This window comes from Girardinichthys multiradiatus, chromosome 18, assembly GCF_021462225.1.
Source record: "Girardinichthys multiradiatus isolate DD_20200921_A chromosome 18, DD_fGirMul_XY1, whole genome shotgun sequence".
In the NCBI taxonomy this organism is placed as follows: domain Eukaryota; kingdom Metazoa; phylum Chordata; class Actinopteri; order Cyprinodontiformes; family Goodeidae; genus Girardinichthys; species Girardinichthys multiradiatus.
Window position 1 is genome coordinate 6,836,477 of NC_061810.1, and position 16,238 is coordinate 6,852,714.

The window sequence follows — 16,238 nt, forward strand, 5'->3', positions numbered from 1 at the left end:
TGTTTTGTAGAGGCCAACACAAAGTCCTGACGTCAGTTCCCTAGAACATTTGAAGGCAGAGCTTAAAATGCGTGTCAGCAAGGTGGCCTACAAACCTGAGTCAGTTATACCAGTTTATTCCCAAGGAATGGGCCAAAATTCCAGCAAACTACTGTGAGAAGCTTGAGAGCAAACAGTCATCCAGTATAAAAGGCCATTTTCTAATTTTCACCTTTCTGCCATTTAGCAAAAAGAAATTATTTTGATTTCCTAACTGACCTAAAATCAGAAAAGGTTTTGTTTGATTTATTGTCTGACAGCTAGAAAAAAAGGTTATGTCTTTTCTCATGCAGTGTATTAAAATGTCTGGTTTTATCTGTATACATATCATCAAAATAAACATCAATTTGTATATGATAAAAAATTGGGACCCTCAGTGCAGAGTGTATATGAATATATGTAGGCTCGCGCCAACGCCTGACCCAGTTTCTGGGCCCTGCAGACTTCAGCTGACACCGTGTGACCCACATAAGGACACTGGCACCGACATCCAAAAACTCACTGCATTTCGTCTACCCTCCCACACAGACAGAAAACTACAAGTCGTCTGTATATGTGTGTCCATGTGTGTGATTAGAAAATAGAAGAGTGAAACATAGCAGAGGTAAAAGAGCGGCCTTTAGTGTTTAGGCTACAGAGTGACCCAGAACAGGATGGCCTTATTTGTTGCAGAGGTTTATGAGGCAGTGTAAGAGTTTAGATGAATGGGCGACATTAGAGCACAAGAGGCAGGTAAAAATGGTTGAACAATTGAGCTTTTCCAGGTAATTCTCATTACAGCTGCATCAATAGGTTCATTCCACAGAAATACTTACAATCAAACAGAAAACAGACTGAGGCTGCCAGCAAAGCCGCTCTATCAGCACATACAACGCAGCAGAGAGCTGTAAACAGTACAGTGTGTAGGTGGCCTATGAAGCCTACTTATCTGGAAGTGGGGAGGCTGCATCAGCAATGGTTCTTTTGTTAAGGCTGTGCAGAGCATTAAACAGCAGCAGCTGCAGCAGATCCATGTGTTTGGCTCCAAGCCTGACACTCACTGTTACTACTGTTACTGTACTCCAGGTCAGTACCTCTCGTTGCACCAAACAGTACATCCTTCAGTGCTCTTTTGTACTTAAATTTGTACATAAATTATTGATAATATCAGAATGTTGTGTGCAGTATTCACACTTTAAAAAAATTTCCTGGGCGTTTTGTATAGCAGATCAGTCAAGTTTTCTGAAGGTATGTCCCGGCAGGATTTCTTCTACCTGATACCGATTCGATTCAAGGATATGCATTTGCCCATTAATTAATCAAGGTAACCGTGTTAAAATAACACTCTAGGTTTCATCAGTATTATATGGTACACTTTAATGAAACTGCATAGAATTGAACTCATTTTAATTCAATTCAATTCAGTTTTATTTATATAGCACCAATTCACAACACATGTTGTCTCAAGGTACTTTACAAAGTCAATTCAATCGAATCATACAGATTTGAAGTCAATTACATACATTCTTATTAATCCTAATTATCAAACAGTGCAGTCAGATTCAATTTATTATTCAAATTGGTTAAAAGGTTTTTCTATCTAAGGAAACCAAGCAGATTGCATCGACTCAGTGACTTGCAGCATTCTCTCCTCCTGGATGACCATGTAGCGACAGTGAAGAGGAAAACTCCCTTACAGATTTCTTCTCTATTGCTTTTTTTCTGGTGAACTTAGATGTTTCAGATCATCACTCATTTTATCATCATTAAGGGTAAAAAAGCTGTGTAAAAAAGTAAAAAATCTTGATTATCATTTTTGTTAAGCCAAGTTCAATTTCACAAGTCACACCCAGACCTGATTATTGCCAGACGTGTAGAATCAAGAAATCCCTAAAATGAACCTGTCTGACAACATGAGTAGGTCAAAAGATCTTGAAAAGCATCTAAGAAAATTCAAGAAAAGATGAGAAACAAAGTCCTTCACATCTATCTGATGTCTTTTTCTGTCTGTAAAAGGGTTACAAGGCCATTTAGAAGGCTTTGGGGATTTGGGACTCCAGTGAACCAGAGTAAACGCTATTATCCACAAATGGAGAAAACATGGATCAGTGGTAAAGCTTCCCATGAGTGGTCTGCCTACCCAAATTACTCCAAGAGTGCAGTGATGACTCATCCAGGAGGTCACAGAAAACCCAGAACAACATCTGTAGGTTATGATTCAAAAAAGAGAGACCAGGCAAAATGGTATCCAATGGGAAAGATCCAAGACACAAACAAAACACTGTGGACCAAAAATAACACAAAAAACAATTTGTGTTATTTTGTTATATTTGTGTAATTGATATAACCATAAATTGCATTTAGAAAAATAAAATAAAATGGTCTTCATAAAAAAATTTTCACTAAAGAGAATGTCCAGTAATCAGTTTGTGACCTTAAGCTCAATTGCACTTAGCAGCAGGACAATGATCTGAGGCGCACTGGTAAGTTCACCTATGAATGGCTGCAAAGAAGAAGGTTTTAGAGTTGCCTAGTCAAGGTCTGGACTTCAATCCCAGCAGGATTCTGTCATGCTCGAAAACCCCTATGTGACTGAATTAAAACAACTCTGTAAAGAAGATTGGACCCAAATTCCTTCAGAGCGATGTAAATAACTCATTGCCAGTTACTTTAAACACTGGATGGAAGCTGTTAATTCCAAGGGTGACAAAGCTAACTTTTGGATTGTCAGAGGGGGCAATTACGTTTTCACAGATCTCTCCAAACCAGGTTGTTTTGGATTTCTCTTAATAAATAAAGTCACTATTTGATATTTATACTGTATTTACTCAGGTTAGGGTTTAATGATTTGAAACATTTAAGTGGGAGCAAATACTCGCAGCTCTGTCGATGTGAAACAAACACAGCCACAGTCTTCAACAAATTCCCACCATGCTCCTGCTGTTGGTGTTTTCACACACAGCAGTTTGCTGAAGTGCTAGGCTACATAACATCTTTTACTGCTGTTCCAGTTGATTGTCTGCACGTAAAATGTGCAGAGGGATCTGCTCTACAGCTTTATGAACTTAGCACTTTCATTTGAATGACATAAAATCTAACGAGTAGCCTTTCAGCTGCTTTCTCTGCACAGCTATCTTTCCTACACGGACATTTGCCTGGATAGCACATCAGACAGAACAGGCCATTCTGATCCTGGGTCCAATACATTTTATTTCTATTGTCTAGGTGTTGCTCTTTTTTTAATGCAGTGTATAGGTTCTAAATTTTCATTGGGGGCTGCGTCACTGTATCTTTGTGGTGTCACCAGTTACCAAATGGAGACTGTCAGATCCACATAACCAAATCTGTCTTTTTTGCAGCCTGCCGAAGCAACCTGATCTATCAGAGGAGTTTCTGAGCAAGGCGAAGCATTACAGGAAACCAATTCTAAAATAATAACAGTACGTCTGTGTGCACCAATGTGTGTGAATGGGAGAGACAGCATGTGAGCTGCTGGTCATCTTGCATACTGTGACTGCCTGGCCCACTGAAACTCAGGCCATGTTGGAGAGTGTGAATTCAAAGCATGATCGCAACGAAGGGGGAATGAAGCATGAAAAAGAAGCCGTTATGCCGATGATGGTGGATGAAGAGGAGACTCAATCAACTGACCTCGGATAAGCAGTTGTTATTTACAAGCTAATGAACTTTTTTCTGCAGTAAGAACCCAGAGGGACTCATTTATACTGAGATCAGCTTTGCTTTTAAAAATTCAACATCGCAGATTTTTAATTATGCACTGTGCTTACAGCAGATTATTATTAACTAAAGTATTCAGCCTAGAAACTGTGGTATATGTTTAACATTGTTGTTTATTCATTTAGAAATTGACTGATGGGGTGCTTGGCAATTGTCTCTGAACATGTGCACTTCTGTTTACTGAAGCCGTTAGAGTCTCAGCTCTTAGAGATTAAAATGCTGAGAAAATTATTACTGTATCATAAACAGAAATGACACAAAACCTAAAAACAAAAAAAGGTGGATAGAATAAAGGCCAATGGTTTTCAAAATCAATATAATGCTATGCATATAATTAGATTCTGAAGCTCACTTCAGGAAAAGGAAAAAGACATACTGACTAAAGAAATAACATCTGATGTTGTTCTGGAAGCAACAAATTGCCCCATCAGGTCAGGGCCTGACGTTCTCGTACTCGTCTCGTACTCGTCGTCTTTCGCTTGATCCGGGACCGTGTCGCGGGGGCAGCAGACTCAGCAGAGACGCCCAGATGTCCCTCTCCCCAGACACCTCCTCCAGCTCCTCCGGGGGGATCCCAAGGCGTTCCCAGGCCAGCTGAGAGACATAGTCCCTCCAGCGTGTCCTGGGCCGTCCCCTGGACCTCCTCCCGGTGGGACGTGCCTGGAACACCTCCCGAGGAAGGCGTCCAGGAGGCATCCGATATAGATGCCCGAGCCACCTCAAACGGCTCCTCTCGATGTGGAGGAGCAGCAGCTCTACTCCGAGCTCCTCCCGGATGGCCGAGCTCCTCACCCTATCTCTAAGGGAGAGCCCGCCAACCTACGGAGGAAGCTCATTTCAGCCGCTTGTATCCGGGATCTCCTTCTTTCGGTCATGACCCAAAGTTCATGGCCCGACATTCTCTGTTAATAAAAATAAAATAAACAATTTTTGTCTGTGTGATTACCTCAGCTCTGCATCCGTTGTGTGTGGGGCTGAAAAAAACAACTGTAAGCCGAAGCCAAAACAGGCATAAATTTCTCCCATCAATTACCGGACAGGTTTGTGTCTGCATGTGGAGTTCAATCAACTTCATGAAATAAGTGCAGAAATATTAAGCACAAAGCAGGCACAAAACTACTGCAAAAGCAGAGGAGATTTCACTGCTTGTGAATTTCCCACTCTGTTTTCACAGCACATACAGTAGGGCTTCATATGTTATATCTTCCTTTTGTTTTTTTGTTTTCTGGGAAGATAAGGCAGTTGCTGAATTTAAAACCAGCTCTGCGTTTGTTTCAGAGCAGTAAGAAAACACTTGATGGGATTTAATTAGGTTTTTGTTACAGAGGGCTTGGAAAAGTTAAAAAATGTATTATGTATTGATGTCAGATGACTCTTTTCTAAAGTCAAAAGCTTTGGAAAATCAATTACAAAATATTACATTAGTAATAAAAAAGACTATTTTTGTATATAAAATAGAACAGCAAAAGCTGTGGAAAAAAGCTAAAAAAAAAAACTTTAGACTAATTATCAGTCAGGCCTCTGGGAACGACTGGATCTAGAAATCTCTGCCGGTTTTCAGTCAACTCCATCTCTGTCAAATAGGATTAACTGACATCCTCTTCCTCCTAATATTTGTGAACAGACACACTACACTGCTCAAACACACACGTGCACGTTTCCAAAATATATTCCACCATACTTCATAGTCCTTTTCTACTTCTCGTCTGAAAATATATATGAAAAGTGCATTGCAGGGATGACAAAGCAACAGCTAAAGCAGGGAACCAAATGTAGGGGAGTGACTGATGCTCCAGGTCCTCCAGCTAAGTGAGGCGGTCGGTCTGGTAAATCTGGGAGTCCGAGAAAACATCCTGCAATTAAAAAGATCTGCTTCCTCGTCTCCCACTGCAAACAGGATTTAACTGGAAATGTTAAATTGCATTATGGAAGACCTACAGCGAGATGCAGCAAGGAGCAGAGTGGACATTCACGTGAGTACCAATGTTTGCTCTGCCTCCATCGCACCGGAGTACAGCTATAAAGATGCCATATGGTTTTATTTTCACTGTTTCAGTTCACAACAGTCATGAGGGCGATTACGGCTCACTACCCAGGGCGCTACAGCCGACAGGGAACCACAACCACTTCAATGAAAATAACTCTTCAGACATTTGCAGCCCTAAGAAGTTATTTTCACGTCCAGTCATGGGCGAATACGCCATGGGTGACTAATGTTGGTTTGTTGCTTTCAACTCAGTGCTATATTGTAAGGACATTTCCTAGCCTTGTTATTTTAGTTAATCATCTCTAGTTCACTTTTTAAAAGATCAGGAAAACATGGAATTGCCTTACTATTGCTAAATATTATGATATCCGTTACAAGTTACCCATATTTTCTAAAGTGTCCCCCCCACTGACTGAAAGCTTCAGCATCTAGGTCACAAAGGATATGCATTATAAGGATGCACAGTATTGTGGAGGTTTGTCATCAGCAGTTTAGTTTTTGCAATATATGTCTTGCAAGTGAATGTTTGGATTGCCATAAATGTTGGCCAATATATTCTAAGTGTTATGAACTTGCATTTTACATATTAATGTAATGTTTAGCCAGTTGGACAACGTCTCACAGCAGCAGATGCTCTGAGTGGACACAAATGCCATTGCCAAAAATGCTAAAGGTCAGTCAAGGTCAATCCTAAAGGAGTGCAGGAAGCATAGTTGAGAAATAGAGGAAGAAGAAAATAGGCATATATAGCAGCTGACATCAACATCGCATATGTTACCATTATTATCACCATTGCAAGATTTTCTAATATTGAGCAGCCCTAATGCATCAAGTGTGGGAATTAAGGGCCATGAAAGTCTATCCAAACAGGCCAATTGTAGTATTCCTATTCATTCACTTAAAAACACACACATATGCATGAAATAATACCTGTGTGCTTGTGGCTGTATGCTAGTGTGTTCATCTGAAACGGTTCCTAGATGCCAAATTGAGGGAGATTAACGTAACAATATCCAAATCCCCTCTGCCCTTGGACAGCAGGCAAAGAGGCTACAGACCAGGCATGCTTTCTGGTCCCTTTGTTGCTTTGTCCACACTTGTTTGTCGATTTAGATAAATAAATTCCTGTCTGCATCAGCGTGAAGTGAAGCAGCCCAGTTAATATGCTCCAGCACGATATTGTCATGTTCCCTCTTTGTATTCCCCGCTATCATTGTAAACCAGACCCCCCTTCCTCCAAAGGCCAGTTTATCTCATGCATTACATCTCAAAAGTGTGCTTCAAACTTCCAGTTCCAGGGATGGAGATCATCCTCTTAGATCAAGGAAAGTATACAATGACTAGGCTTTATTCCGTGATACAGACGTCATCACATTCTGCACTCCTAACGTAACAGTTCAACCCAATAAAAGAAATCAAAACACAAATATTCCCAAAATGAGGGGTCCTTTGTTGCAGCTGTAATGCATTAGAGTCTTGACAACTCCACCCTCGTGATTTATTTGAATGGATTTACCTCACACTCCCCTGTCAGAGAAGACTGCCAAGCGAACCGCCTTGACTCTGCTGGCTTCATTTGAAAAGGTTCGGAGAATAGCGAACACTTCTGCACTCACACTGCCTTTGTGTTCTTTTTAGTTCATTTTGTTTGCCTTCTCCAAAGTCTTGAATCATTTAAGGGACCAAATAAAACCCTCGGTCAATTATAGTCTCATGCTTCCTTTGCTGACAAAAGAAGGAAATTGATATTTCCTCCACAATAACTCCTCTTCACATTGATTTCATTCGACACACAATGCATTGCTCTTGTTTAGAGCAGAAGTTCCTACGATCCAGCTTTCACTGTCGCACCCTTTGTCTTAGTCTCTATCGTGCTGTTTTTCATTTGTCCTCATTTCACCCATCACACCGGCCTCTGTTGCTTGCACTGTTCTCATTTCTCAAGGTCCTTCTCTTCCCTTCTTGTAACACGCCTGGGATCTGGCCTCCTCAGCAATCCAATCATGAGGGCAGGCAGGGAGTGAAAATCAGCAAGAAAAAAATTAAGTAGTGACTAAATTGGAATGTATGTACCTGACTTTTGTGAAGTGCCTTGAGACAACATGTGTTGTGAATTGGCGCTATATAAATAAAACTGAATTGAATTGAACTAAATGTAAAGGGGAACGTAAGTGAATCTGCTCAAAAAAAAAGGACTATTACGAAAGTTTATAAACTTTTGTCATTTTGTTTCATGTATACGGTGAGATACTGTTATCCAAAATGGTGTTTTCCTCCAAGAAGGACTTGGGGGAAAGCATAGGTGAAACTTTGGAATACTTGGGGCACACCTATAACACTGAGTTCAGAATTCTGTTAGCTTAGGATCTTTGCTTGTTAATATTATTAATGCTAAAGGTTTTGAGATTTCCCATAGCAGCAGTATCCAGTGTCAGTCCTCAGTGGCCATTATCCTGCATGTTTTAGAAGCTTTCCTGGTTCAATACGCTTTAAGCCAATAAATGGTTCCCTCCCAGGTCTCTGACTCAACATTCTGAAGAGGTAATTCAACTATTTAAACCCACTGTGTTGGAGCCGGAACTGGATACCTTGTTTCACAGCAGGGGTGGGCTTCTCTGGTCCTTGATTGGCCAGTGTCCTGCATGTTTTAGATGGTTTTGTGCTTCAACACATCAGATTTAAATGACTGTTATTAACTGACTCCTGAAAGGCCCTCTTATAGGGTGAGGGGGTAATTCAGCCATTTGAATCTGCCATGTTGGAGCATCTAGAACATCCAGTAGACTGGGTCTAACCAGAATTGCTGGAATTACCTCTTGTGCACTGGGCTAAGCACTGGAGAACACTAAAAATATCTCAATAAACTGGCATAAAGAACCCCAATTCCAATGAAGATGGGACGTTGTGTAAAAATAAAAAAAACCAGAATACAACAAATTGAAATCCTCTTCAACCTATATGCAGTTTATTACGCTACTGCTAATATCAAACGATTTAGAGAATCTGGAGAAATCTCGTAAGCAGCAAGGTCAAAACTCAACATTGATTGCCTGTGACCTTAGATACCTCAGGAGGTGCTGCATTAAAAAAACAACATCATTCTGTAACGGATATTATCAAGCGGGCTCTGAATCACTTCAGAAAACCATTGTCTGTTAACACAGTTTTTGCTAAACTAAAACTAGCTGCCTACTTTTAAGGCTAGGCTTAAAACTTTCCTTTTTGATAAAGCTTATAGTTAGACTAGCTTAGGTTATCCTGAGGTATCTCGGTAGTTATGCTTCTATAGGCATAGGCTGCTGGAGGGCATGATGAGAATTTTCCTTCACTCTGCTACATTCTCCTACTATTCTCCAATTTTGCATTATTTGCTGTTCTTTCAACGTTTAACTTTATGTTCTCTCTCTGTTTTTTTCTCTTCCCAGAAGCTACACCTGGCCTGGCTCTGTGTTTGGCTGTGGCACCTTCCTGGAAGGGGGCATCAGCTGAGCTACTGCTGCCAACAATTTAATTCTCACCTTAAACAGATTGGCCCTGTCTTTCAGTGTTTAACCCTGTCTCTCCTAGACACAGCTACTGGCTGAGGTTCTACTATGACTAACTGTACATGCTCTCTTTCATACTCTAGACTTGAAAACTGGCTCAGAGTTATTCTGTTTAGCTGTTTTTTTCTCCTAGATGAAGCCACTGAAGGAGCTACTACTGCCTTTAGCATTTTACTTTTCTTTCACATAGAAAGTACTCATGAGTCAGTGCTTCTGTGTCTTTTGTGTCTCTGCTCTGTCTTCTCAAACTGCCAGTTAGTCGTAGCAGATGGCCGCTCACACTGAGCCTGGTTCTACTGGAGGTTTCTTACTTTTCAAGGGGCATTATCCTTTCCACTGTTGCTACATGCTCATCTAGGAGGAGTGAATGCAGCAAGTCACTCACCTGATGCAATCTGCTGGGTTTCCTTAAATAGAAAACTAATTAACCAATTTAAATAATAAACTGATTGCATTGTTTGATAACTAGGATCAATTGGAATGCATGTACCTGACTTGGAATCTGTCTGTATGATTGGATTGAATTGACTTTGTAAAGTGCTTTGAGACGATATGTGTTGTAAATTGGCGCTATATAAATAAACTGAATTGAACTGAATTTAATTTTTCTATGTTTTACACGATGTCAAAACTTATTAGAATTTGGGTTGTACAATGGATAAAGGGAATGTCATGACAGGCCAGACAAATGGTAAGTCTTTATTGATTCCCTGAGGCAAACCCTTGAGGTGGCAGACAGGGCAGTAGTCTTGATCCCTGTCAATCTGACTGTGTTTCACAGTCAGATTGTGGTGTACACATGGCTGCCAGTGTTATAGACTTGCCTTTATCCTTGTCATTGTTGTTTTGCTGACATGGTTTTTGTTCAATGATAGGGTGTTGCTTGTGTTGATGTAATCTCTAGAATTAATCACATTGAACCCATTTATGAACTTCCTCTTTATACCCAAATATGAAAGCCACATATGTGCAGCAACAGCCTCACAGCTAAGAACATAAGAACAAAATTGCCAAACCAGGTAACATCTTGTCACCAAAGCATACCTCGCCCTTATGCATAGTGCAATTATCCCAGCACACGAGTCAACATACAAAACAGGTCTGCAACATGAAGGTTACATATACATCATATATTTCACAGCAGAGAATGCATTGTATTTTTTCATATTTGAATCCATGTGAAAAGTGTTTATTGACTGCTGTGTATAGACCTCCATCGAGCGGCAGTACATGCTCTGCTTTACCGCCCAATCGCCCGCAAGGCCTTGTCTGTACATCATCTTATATCGTTTGTACTAGTCTTCAAAGATCTGCAAAGGTAAGCCAGTCTTTTATGACAATGTGACCATCTGCACCAACAACATACCTGAGTGGAGTGATAAAACTCAAAATGTGTCTCTATCTGTCTTTAGAACAGACAGCTAACATTTTAGAGCAGAAACACCAGCGAGTTGAACGCTGTGATGCAGTTTACCCAAAAAGAGTATGAATAAAAGTATAAAAGTTCCTGGGCATCAGCAGCTTTCTGCTTGTGGACACAGAAACCACGTCCAAGCTGTGACAACTCAAGTCTTTTAATTTTCCCCTTACAATTAAGATTGCATCATCCTTTCCTCACTTAACGACTAAGATTTTGGTCAAACATTTGAATGCCAGCGTGTAACACATGAGCACTTTATATTCACGGATGCACACAGGGAACGTGCAGCCATGACCTCTGAGCAAAAAACAAAAGGAAAACATATTGGGTGTTGGAATCAATTTAGCAGGTTTAATCTCCTCCATATGGACATGGGATCTAATGCATCAGCTAAGGCTATAAGCTGCCGTGAGCCCTGTGGATACAGGCTAGACCTATTATCAGTTTGGCAGCAACTCAAAATGTCACAGGGGCTGGCACCTCAACAAAAACAGCCACACGAACAAAGAAAGAGAGAAATTACTATTGCAAAAGCTGCGGGTCCTATGTTAACTTTCATAGAGGCTGCAGGTTACAGCCTTTTACTGGATTAGGGTCAAGGTTATGGATGCAAAACAAGATGAGGCTGAAAAGAAATAGACCAGGCTGCAACTGTAAGCAGCTGACCAAGTTAGAAACATAAATCAGTGCATGTGCACAATCATACAAACCTGCACATGCCTTCACAGCTGCACTTATAGTAAACATGCAAGAGTATGTTTGGCTATAAGATGTCAGCAGCTGTGTACACGCACTGTTCACACCCCTTTCTCTAAATCTGACTTACCTGAGTTCAGTGGCCTCGCCCATCTCGCTGTGAGAAATCATCAAACACAAGATCAATAGCAGATCTGGAACGATGAAGAGATGAAGAGCCAACCGAGATAGAGAGGAAGCACTCTCTCAGACTAGCAGCCAGAGCAATAACAGCACTGGGGAAGGATGAGAGAGGAGAGCGACGAGAGAACATGTGATGATATTGTGAGAGAGAGAGAGAGAGAGACCCACACCTCTTCTTAAGGGATTAACTTTGTGAAAAAGAAAGTCCTGACACACACAGACTCACACAATAGGAGGTGCACCCAAACACATTCAAGCTGTCCGCGGGTTGACATGGATGAGTGTTTGTTTTACAGGCACACACACACAGATACTGTACGCACATGAACACATGCTCGCAGCTGCTCTAAAAATAAATACAGATCAATGCTTGACAATCCCAATCCTGGGAGCGGGGAAAGATGGGAGTGGGAGGATTGAGAAAGGAGAGAGAAAGAGAGAGCAGACAAAGATAGGGGAGGGGTGATTAAACAAGTCATGGTGGGAGGTGACAGTTTTCTTTGCTCTCTATTTGCAGTGGACACACTGGTCAAGAGTGGATTGGGGAAGAGGGTGAGAACTGAGGCTGGAAGCAGGGGAATAGACGGAGGGTGTTCTTAGTGTGAGAATTGAAGCTTGATTGGCTAATATAGCATGTATAACCAGGGCTACATGGTATTCCTCTGGTGTTGGATGCTAAAGGTAAAGGTCACAGCTGTGCAGCAGGCAGGGCTCCTAACAGATGAAGCTGTGGTGTATGAAACCAACAGACCATGCCAGGACAAACAGATGGCTGAGTTAGGAACGTTTGTCATGTTTGAGGTCCGGATTGTCTAGCCAGGAAAAGGTTTGCTGGCAGAGCTAGAGAAACCTATCGAGCATCTTAAAATGTCAGAGCCTCTTCTGATGATTCAGGTGAGACGCTGAAATAGGAACTGGCATGCACAGCTGTAATCCATCTGGTCTTCACAAGGGTTTACAGTTCCAAGACGTTTGTGGGTCAATAGCTTTGATTTATAAACTATTACAGTACGATCATGCACTCAAAACAATTTATGAAACAGGTTCCACATAATCGCATTTTGTTAAATGAAAGGAAAAGAGATGATGTAAACTTACTTACTTGATGCCATGTTTACTAGAATAAATCAATTTAACCCAACAAACCCTTTTTTATGTGTTAACTGGAATGGAAAATGATAAATGGTTTTCCAAATTTCTTACAAATCAAAACCTAAAAAGTGTGGCATGCATTTGTACTGTAGCCATCCGTATTGAACCAGTACTTAGAACCACCTTTGGCTGCAGTTACAGCCAGATGTCTCTACCTGATCTACACACTGAACCTTTTGCCCCTTTGTCTTTGCTCCAGCTCAGTCAAACTGAATAAAAACAAATCTTTCAACAGCTAATTTCTAGTCTTGCCACATATTATCAACAATGGACTTTGACTAGGTCATTCTAACACATAAATATGCTTAACATTTTGCTTAATGCCATTCTGCTTCTTATGAACCCCATATGTGGAAATTTAAAAGAAGCAACCCCTATCAGCTTAACTACTGGAGGTTGTTCTCTCCTGTCTGTTTCAATCATCTTCATTCAGTTCACCTGCACCTAGCAATCTGTCTCCTCGTTTCACCTTGTTCTTGTTCTATATATACACATCTGATCTGTTCATTCCTTGCGGAAACATTTTGGATCACAGTCTCTGTTCATGTCTTGTCCTTTTGATCATGCCAAGCCTGTTTTGCCAGCCTGCCCTTGTCTGTTTTGGCCGTCACCCTCTGTAGTAAGTTTTGTTAATTAAATCATTTCACTTACCGTCATGCTGCCTGCTTGTCTGCATTCCGGGGTCCTCCGTTACACAAACCATGACAGAATGTTTCCACCTAACATGGACCTCGCAGACGGAGGACCAGGGATCGCTGGGTTCAGCAGCAGACGGAGGAGGCGATGAGACATCTGCCGGGCGATCTGGAGGTTCTGCCCTGTCCAGTACTGCTGGAGCAGATGGAGAGTAAGGCAGTTCAGCGCCGTTCTCCGCCTGCTCCCCTGGTTGCGCACCCTGATCCGGCAGCAAAGCCGACATTTTTCTCCCGCCGCAAGACACGCCGGTGTGGAGCAACTTCCTGTTGTTTGACCGGCAAGGTGATGGGTCCCATGCCCGCTGACGTGAGGGCTGCAGCGAGTATTCCTGCATCTTCATCCGCCACAGGACCGTCACCCAGGCTGGCTGCAGCTCACTCCATGCCATCATCGCTCGCTCCAGCCCGGGTTTCTGCAGCAACACTAGATGAGTTGGAGGAGCGGTTGAGGTTTTTTTGCTCGCCAGATTAAACACTTCAAGAGGATCAGTCTTTTGCATCACTTTCCTGAGCTTAATGAGAAGATCCGAGAAATGGAGGAGAACTAGAGGACTGCCGTAAGGCAGTTTTACTGTTGCCCACCTTCATTCATCTCTGATCCTCTGCATGCTGCTGCAGAGCAGCCCACGCCAGGTCCCCAGAGCGCTGCTACTGCAGAGCAGCCCACGCCAGGTCTGCAGAGCGTTGCTGCTGCAGAGCAGCCCACGCCAGGTCTCCAGAGCGCTGCTGCTGCAGAGCAGCCCACGCCAGGTCTCCAAGGCTCTGCTACTGCAGCTCTGCCCACCCCATGTCTGCAGAACAAAGCAGCAGCTCAGTCCACATCATGTCTCAAGAGCACTACCATTGTGCCACCCAAGTCTGCCTCAACTTCCTCCACACACCACAGAGGACGTTGGAAGAGGGACGCCTCTGCTCAAGCCACTGAGGGTCTGGCCAACGCTTCATCCCCTGCTCAAGCCCCTGAGGGTCTGGCCGACGCCTCAGCCCCCTGCTCAAGCCACTGAGGGTCTGGCCGACGCCTCAGCCCCTGCTCAAGCCACTGAGGGTCTGGCCGACGCCTCAGCCCCTGCTCAAGCCACTGAGGGTCCAAGCGACACCTCAGCCCCTGCCCCTGGTCTGAAGACCTTCCAAGGGTTCAGTGAGAGACTGGTCCTCGTCCTGGTTCCTGAACCCTGTGATGAAGGGTTCGAGGACGAACCGCCATCTGACCCTGTTCCTAAACGGTTCAAGGAGAGATTAGTCGATTAGTCGATTCAAGATGGCGCCGACGATGGCAGCCTCGGAGCTTCGCTCTCTCTTTGTTTTTGTATTTTGTGTGTTTTTATGTTTTTCGAGCCACGGTTCTGTGGTGTCGGGCCACAATCCTGTGGTCTCATTCAGTAGAGAGGAACTTCTCAACATCAGAGAGTCCTCTCTTGGGTTTTTTTCACCATCTTTCATTGATCTGAGGTTCACTGAGCTTCTGGCAAGCGGAGCTGCGGCTCTATAAGGGATTCTGCGCCGAAAACGGCGGAGGGGAAAGCGTGCTGGCGCGCTGGTAAAGCTCCGCAAAAGAGGACTTCGCACACCACTGCCTTCAATCCACCTGGCAAATGTCCGCTCTCTCAACAACAAGATGGACGAGCTGCTTCTTCTCACCGGTAAAAACACGGACCTCCGCGGATCAGCGGTTCTCTGCTTTACCGAGATATGGCTGAGTGAAAACATCCTGGACCGCGCACTGCTGTTGCCGGATTTCCAGCTGTTCAGAACGGATCGCAGCGCGGAGCTATTGGGGAAGAAGCGAGGAGGCGGAATCTGCTTTTATATAAATGAAAGTTGGTGCAGAGATGTAAAAGTGCTGGGAAAAACATGTAGTCATTTTCCATAATCTGTAAGCCGTTTTATTCACCGAGAGAGTTTTCCTTGTTTATAATAATCGGCTCATATTTTCCACCGCATGGCTGCACTTCTGCCGCGGAAAAACATCTTGCTGAGCTGATTACAGACCTGGAGAAAAAATACACGGACTCTTTCATCATAATACTGGGAGATTTTAACAGCGCAAACTTCTCAAATGAACTCCCCAAATACAGACAGCATATTAAGTGTCCCACCAGAGACAAAAACACACTGGACCATTGTTACACAGCTTTAAAGGACTCATATCATGCTGTTACCAGGGCTGCTATGGGTTTTTCGGATCATTATCTAATCCACCTCATCCCAACCTACAGACAGAGACTAAGAGCTTCCAAACCCAAGGTTCACACTGTTAAGAAGTGGACTGAGGAATCAAAGCAGATGCTACAGGCCTGCTTTGAATGCACAGACTGGACTGTTTTTGAAACCTCAGCCACTGACTTAAACCAACTAACTGATGTGGTGACATCATACATCAGTTTCTGTGAGGACATGTGTGTGCAGACCAAGACCTTCTGCACCTTTGGGAACAATAAGCCATGGTTTACTCCACACCTCAGGAATCTGCGCAGGGAAAAGGAAGAAGCTCACAGCAGTGGAGATTGGGCGCGGTACAGGCAGGCCAGGAACAGACTAACAAAAGAGATCAAAGCAGCTAAGAGAAGCTACAGTGAGAAGCTTAAGAACAGCCTTTCTACTAGTGACACTTCAGCTGTATGGACTGGTCTGAGAAACCTGACTGCCTACAAGAGCCCCTCCACCCATCCTGAACAGAGTCGTCTCCTGGCCAACCGTCTGCAGACATGACAAGAAGCCATTCACACCTCAACTCATCCCCTCTACATCCCATTCAGGAACAAATTCCTCCCATAAAGCAACCAACCCCCCACCATCAGATCCTC

At 43.0% G+C, this 16,238-nt stretch overlaps 1 protein-coding gene across 2 annotated transcripts in view; it reads right to left on the minus strand.

The window, feature by feature from the left end:
• The window catches only part of numbl (NUMB like endocytic adaptor protein), a 96,419-nt gene that overhangs the window by 35,752 nt on the left and 44,429 nt on the right, over positions 1-16,238 (minus strand). Inside the window, exon 1 of one of the 2 annotated variants that reach the window (XM_047392473.1) lies at positions 11,535-11,845. The exons of the other annotated variant lie outside the window; for it this stretch is intronic. Coding sequence (XP_047248429.1) covers positions 11,535-11,575 — 41 coding nt within the window. The 5' untranslated portion in view covers positions 11,576-11,845. Of the gene's footprint in view, positions 1-11,534; positions 11,846-16,238 lie in introns of those variants that run through there. 2 annotated transcript variants of the gene reach the window in all.